Source organism: Plectropomus leopardus, chromosome 21 (assembly GCF_008729295.1).
Source record: "Plectropomus leopardus isolate mb chromosome 21, YSFRI_Pleo_2.0, whole genome shotgun sequence".
Lineage (NCBI taxonomy): Eukaryota > Metazoa > Chordata > Actinopteri > Perciformes > Serranidae > Plectropomus > Plectropomus leopardus.
In genome coordinates this window covers 792,218-799,086 of record NC_056483.1, presented here as the reverse complement: position 1 = coordinate 799,086, position 6,869 = coordinate 792,218, and the positions used below count along the sequence as shown (strand labels likewise).

At 39.5% G+C, this 6,869-nt stretch overlaps 1 protein-coding gene across 1 annotated transcript in view; it reads right to left on the bottom strand.

The window, feature by feature from the left end:
- Positions 1 to 6,820: 6,820 nt before the first annotated feature.
- ezh2 (enhancer of zeste 2 polycomb repressive complex 2 subunit) overlaps positions 6,821 to 6,869 on the bottom strand; it is a 17,692-nt gene continuing 17,643 nt past the window's right edge. Inside the window, exon 17 of the mRNA XM_042510862.1 lies at positions 6,821 to 6,855. Coding sequence (XP_042366796.1) covers positions 6,821 to 6,855 — 35 coding nt within the window. The remainder of the gene's footprint in view (positions 6,856 to 6,869) is intronic.

Below are 6,869 nucleotides of genomic sequence, written 5' to 3'. Positions count from 1 at the left end.
TCTCATGGTGCGTTTTTAAATTTAATTAATTCATTTATTTATTTATTTTTACTAATTTTTGCTATTTTTTGGGCCAAGTTAATTAAATCTTTTTTTGTGTGTGTACATCTATATATAGTTATTTTATCTTGATTGTCTTGTTTCATATTTGTTGGAAGCCAAAATTGTAATTGAAAATAAGATTTGATTAATTACAAATGCGGACTCCAAAAAGGGTGGATACTCTGCACCGGTCTGTCTTGGTGAAGAGGGAGCTGAGCCGAAAGGCAAAGCTCTCGATTTACCAGTCGATCTTCGTTCCTACCCTCACCTATGGTCACGAGCCTTGGGTAGTGACCGAAAGAACAAGATCGCGGGTACAAGCGGCCGAAATGAGTTTCCTCCGTAGGGTGGCTGGGCTCTCCCTTAGAGATAGGGTGAGAAGCTCGGTCATCTGGGAGGAGCTCGGAGTAGAGCCGCTGCTCCTCTGTGTTGAGAGGAGCCAGATGAGGTGGCTCGGGCATCTAATTAGGATGCCTCCAGGACGCCTCCCTGGTGAGGTGTTCAGGGCACGTCCCACCGGTAGGAGGCCCCGGGGAAGACCCAGGACACGCTGGAGAGACTACGTCTCACAGCTGGCCTGGGAACGCCTCGGGGTCCCCCGGGAAGAGCTGGACGAAGTGGCCGGGGAGAGGGAAGTCTGGGCTTCCCTGCTTAGGCTGCTGCCCTCACGACCCGACCCCGGATAAGCAGGAGAAAATGGATGGAGAAATGCGATTTAACCCTTAAAAAAATGTGTGTTTTTTTACTTTTTATTTTGACTTATTTTGGTTTGACTTATTTTGGGGTTTTTTTTTTTTTTTGTAATTTCCTGCTATTTTTTGGGGGCATGTGTTGTTAAGTTGCTCATTGCTTTCTCTTTATGTGTTTGGAAGAAATCGAAACATTTTGCTCAGGTTTTAATGGGTTAATTAATCCGGTCTCTGGTTTTGACAGTCATCAGGGGGGTTTCCAGGTAGAAGAAATGTTTGGATCTTAATTTCCAGTATTTAACTTATTTTAATTTAAATTTAGGCACAAATAAGTTTCATAATCTGGACAGACTGAACCAACGCAGTAAAAGCACCTGAACTAGTGTGTGTGTGTGTGTGTGTGTGTGTGTGTGTGTGTGTGTGTGTGTGTGTTTCAGGTACAGCCAGGCTGACGCTCTGAAGTACGTGGGGATCGAGCGGGAGATGGAGATCGCCTGACTCGGACTTCTACCTCCTGAGGATCAACGACACAAAGGCCTTACACACAAACACAAACACACCTGCACTTCAGGAAATCCAGACAACTTTTCAAAATAGAAAGCTTCAGGAAAACTGGGAATATTTGAAGCAGAATTTTGATGCTGTGCTTTTTTTTTTTTTTTTTTTTTTTTTGCACCTTTTTCTGTTTTCTTTTTTTTCTTTTTTTTTTTTTTTTTTTTTACTGTTCATATCTTTTTCTCACTCTTGTGAGTTTTTCTCGACAAATCTTCCTCTCCTTTTGAGGCGGGAGTTCATAAATCTTCCCTCAGCTGAAGGTGCAGATCACCTTGACGTTTTTTTTTTTTATCTAAACAGTAAACATTTGACACTGAGAAGAGACGAACCCGCGACCGTCTGTTTTTAAAACTGGCTTTTCATTTCAAGCTTCAGGGACCAGAATCCTCCACCAGCTGCTTTCACTGTCTGGACTCTGTGTTTGTACCGTGTGCCACATGTGGGTCAGTTGTCATGTTGTGTTTTTATACAACTGAACCAGCCACAGACTCCTCAGAGTGCCAGATCACTGTCTGTCTGTAACACAGGAGGCCGCTCACAAAGCAGAGTCACCACATCCAGCACAGATTTTTAGTTTGGATAACGAGAACGTCTTCACATACTCGCTGTTAATAAACTCGATCAGTTAGAGCTGAAGGGATTAGGTTTATCTGCAACAGTCTGTCCCCATGCCCATAAAATTTCAGAAAATAGTCAAAAATGTTTTGCCAGCCTATTAAAACCCAAAAGGTATTCAGTTCACGGTTATATAAAACAGAAAAACGGCAAGAATCAGATCTTTTCTTTGACTGTTTTTGCTTGGTTATGGTTCATGGTTTAAATAATTTATCAAAGCTGTTGCTGGTTAATTTTCGGTCTGACAACTTAATGTAGAAAAATCTCCAAAATGAAGTTTGTTTCTCTTAGTTGCAGAATAAAGTTTCCAAAGTTGCATCGGAAAAGTAATTTCAGCCTCCTGAACTTGTAGGTGTCAAGCATGACGAAGAATATTCTTCCTCCTGCTTTCTTTAATTTATTCTGAAATAATTAATTAGAAAAATGGCTAAAAATAATGTGAAAATTTTAAAAAATGCTAAAAAAAAAAACCAACAACTAAGACAGGAGGGAAAACAGGGAATTAGAAACCATTACCAGACTTTTTTTTAAAGTCTTGATTTGTCCGACCAACAGTCTGAAATACCAAAATATTCAGTTCATGATAATATAAAACAAAATTCTTGAAAGTTTTTGTTTTTTTGCTCAGAAAATGATGATCAGATTTCTTTGAGAACAAAAAAGGATTTTAGAAGCAAGTTTCAGTCAGACAGGAACTTTTATTTTGAAAATCATGTTCACGATGCCTTTAAGACAGAAGAAAAAAAATCCTGTTTTTTTCCTTTGAGTTCAAGTCACGATGCAACGGTTTGTGGAGTCGACTCTGCTCTGTGACGCCGCCTTTTCTTCAGGTGCTACTGTGAAAACAAAACCAGCACTACTTCACCTCGACAGGAAACTCAACCCAACAGACAAACACCTTTTTTTGCCCGGCTGTAGTTTGAGTTTCCTGTCGTCAAACAGGTGCCGCTCTCCTCAGCGAGCGGCGCTGCCTCTTACCAAACTCGACCAAAACCACACGGATACTGATGAAGGTTTTCATTCATGTTCTCCTCCGACGCTCTGCTGTCTCTCCTGTTAAAGTTTTCGCGCAGCGCTGTGCTCTACTCGTTCAGATCGTTTTCCACGTCTGTGCTCCTCGTTTGGCTCAGATCAGGTTGTTTTCAGTCAGCAGAGATCATCGATAATGGCCCGCACGTTTATAAAACATGTAGGATGACAAACCTGATGTGTTTTTGTTACAGTCAGTTTGTATTTTTTACAAGCTGCAACAAATTATAGTATCAGTTAATTTGTCACTCATTTTTAGGGTCTATTTTTATTGGTAACTTTTCAACCTGGACTCTATTTTTACGTTTTGTTTTTTGTTAATTGTTATTATTTTTAATATATATTGGTCCAGTATTGAGCAAGAGCGCTGCAGCAGGCAGCTGTAAAACAGCAATGTAACCACTCCGAGCATGTGCACGCAGACAGTTTACGTCCACTCAAAGTGTTTCTGTGTTTTTATCACCGTCAGACTCAGATTGTCATTTTAAGGCCACATTTGGACGAGAACAGCCCTATTTAAAAGAGAAAAGTCTTTTCATTTGGGTTTTTAAAAAAAATCCACATTCACATGATAACATTGTGAAAACGATCCTGGTCACGGATCCGCAAAAACAACGGAAAATGCTGTAGTATGCATGCCATAAAAAAATTCCACTCAGGTTTAAAAAGTTTGCTTTTTTCGGGCCGCCCAAATAACTGAATGAAAGGCCAAATCACGGCAAAAGTTTAATGTTTTAAGAACCGTTCCTGTAAACGGCCCCTAAAAGTGTTTTTGACACTGATTGACTCAAATTATTATTGAAAGGATCCCAACAGAGAAAGACATTTTCCTTATGGAGCAAGAATAAATAAAATCAGAAACAGCCCCAAAACCTCCATGTCAGACTCTATACTATACTATAAACGGTAATTTTATTGTGTTTAAAAGCAGCATATTTGAACATCCAACTGGGTGAATTAAGAGTAAATTTCAACTAAACCAGACTTGATTATTGTTGGAACAACTGAAAGATGAACCAAGACGAATATTTGTTAGTTTTATTTATTTTGTCTGTTGGTCGTCGGTCCTGCTTAAATCAAAATTCAGCCAAAAGTGGTGAAGAGAAAAGAGCAACAGAATAATCTGAGCTTGTCGGTGGTTTAGTGGAGGTAAATCGATGGTGCTCGACAGCTCGTTAACATCGCAGCCTTTTTCTCTGCTGCAGTCGTCTAAATCAATTCTGGACACGTTTAAAAAGCTGTTGTTCCCATTAGTCACTTAGACACAGAAACGTGGAAAAATAGGCCCCAGGTTAAAGTACGAGTAGAGCACAGTGAGAGTGTGCTGGGAAACTAAATGTTAAATAGTTTTTATGGTGTGTGTAGATGTTTAACCCTGCGGTGTCCCACTCTCTGCTGTGCCTTGAGTCCTCAACAGAACACTCACCAGTCAACAGTCCCGTCTGTACATCAGCCAAGTGTCCAGTTTTTAACTTTCTGCATGATGAAGTTTTAAACCCCCGCAGAGGATCCTCTCTGATTCTGTACTGCCTCCTCCACGAGATGTTCAATCAGTATAAATATGATCCGAATAGAACTCCTCTTGTGAAAAAAGCCTTTTAATAACGTACAAACAATCACACTTTGACTCTTTTTTTCTCTTTTCTGATGTGAATTCTGGTGCTTAGAAAAACAGACTGTCGGCCCGCCGTCTGGCCCACTTGAAGCAATACCAGCCTCTTCTTCTTCTTTTTCTCCTTCTTCTTCTCCTTCTTCTCCTTCTCCTTCTTCTTCTCCTCCTCCTCCTCCATCTTCCTGCTGATGTTTGATCTCCACCTTCTCACTCTACACCTGTAATTTATTACAAAGTCCACAGAGACAGACAGAGGGACGTCTCATGGTGCTGCGATGTCTGTAGTTGATGGATGAAAAGACTTTCAGGGGCTCTGAAACCTGGTGCTTCTCTCCCGGGGTTCCTATACGTGTCCTGAGCTGTTTGGAAAATCAACTCAGTTTTTCAGGAAAAGTTTTTGGAACGAGATTTTCCACATTGACTTCTCAGATTAAGTGATTTAATTTTTTTTTCTTTTTGTGAATGAAAATCGCAAACAAGATGTGACCACAATCTGGTGCCCCGAAAGTGTGAATATTTCAAAGAGAAATGTGTAGGAACCCTTTTGTTTCAACCTTTTACTGCTGATTGAAATGAGCCTTCCCATGTCCCTAATTTCCTCACAATGTTGTTCAGTTGGGGTGTGACTGCATTTAAAGACCATGTAAACATGTGATCCATCCCCAAAAGAAACGCCGCAGCAGCTGCTCTCACTGGTTGATCAGTGAAATCAGCTCCTGTGGAGTTTTTCGTTTTGAGCGCAGGATGATGGAGAACCAGCAACTTTTGAAACTCTCAAAGGTTCATGTTTGTTTGTGTCTGTGATTTGAGGGCTGGGTAACAGTAACAAACGAGAGCCGATTAGAAACAAAACACAGCTCTAAAGAGTCTACGTGGTTCTGAAAGTGTTTGAAGATCACTTAATGTGGGAGGGAAAAAAACGTATTAAATGTCAAAAAAGCAGAATTTCTTAAAACCGTGTTACCCGGCCCTTGTTTAAATCTGAGCTGCAGGTTATTTATCGTTCTAGATGTCCGCCTGCATTAACTTTTCACTCTTCTTCTGTCAAACCTGGACCACTTTTTTCCTCTGATGACACAGGTGCTGATTTTGTAATGTTTACAGGGATTTTGTTGTTCGAAGTGATGCAGATTAAAATATTATAAATGGTCATTTTTTCCCATTTTTTTTATTAAAACTAACAAATGTGGCTTAATACAGATTAAGTGAGTAGTAAGTGCTCTTAAAGTTTTTGGGGAATAACATTTACACGTTAACATTTACACGACCATCTTATGAGATCTGCATCTGCTCTTTCCAACAACAGTTATGTAATTTCTTAGTATGGTATGTACCCATGAAGTCACAGTATAATGTGTTGAATTATACTAGCATGTAATACAAAATGCCTTAAAAAAGTCATAGTATGGAATGTGGTTCAAAAAAGGTGATACTATAGCCATCCATCCATTGTCTTTCGCTTTGCTATAATATGTAGTTTTTCAGCCATTTTTGGGACATGTAAAAATTTGGCATTTTCTGCCATACTATCCTATGCGGTTTTCAGCCATTTTTTCAACATGCTAAATTATGACGTTTTGGGCCTTTTAGATGACATTGTATTCTATGACTCAACTCCCCAAGCTATAATAGGTCATTTTCAGACATTTTTGTGAAATCTCAAAGTTTGACGTTTTTCGCCATACTTTATACAATGAGATTGTCTGCTGTTTTTTTGAAATACTATATTATGACGTTTTGGGCATTTTTTTTCTACATTCTACGCTGTGACAAATTTGACATGTCCCAAAAATGGTTGAAAACTACCTGTTATAGCTTGGGAAGTTCTGTTGGGGTATACAAAGTGGAAATGTAGGCCAAAAACCTCATAATTTAACATGTCGAAAAAATCGCCAAAAATACCATTAGTAGTGTCGTTTGGCCAAAAACGTCAAATTTTGACCCGTCAAAAAAATGGATCTAAACTTCCAATTATAGCTTGTAGAGACATATAATAATATACAAAGTGGAAATAAAGGCCAAAAAAGGCCAAAAAACTCATAATTTAGCATGTCCAAAAAATGACCCAAAATGCAAGGCTATAGCCTTGCAAAAATGGCAAAAATGTCAAAATTTGACCCGTCCCAAAAACAGCTGAAAACAGTTGAATACCACCTCCAATAGCGTGTTAAGACACGCCATAGCATAGAAAGTTGCAAAAATGGCCATAAACACTGTAATATAACATGTCAAAAAAATCAACCAAAATGCAAGAAGTTCCGATTAGATATAGTCGGCCTCACTTCCACACATAGCGTGGGCTCCGGAACCAGTCTTCTCGAGAGGGG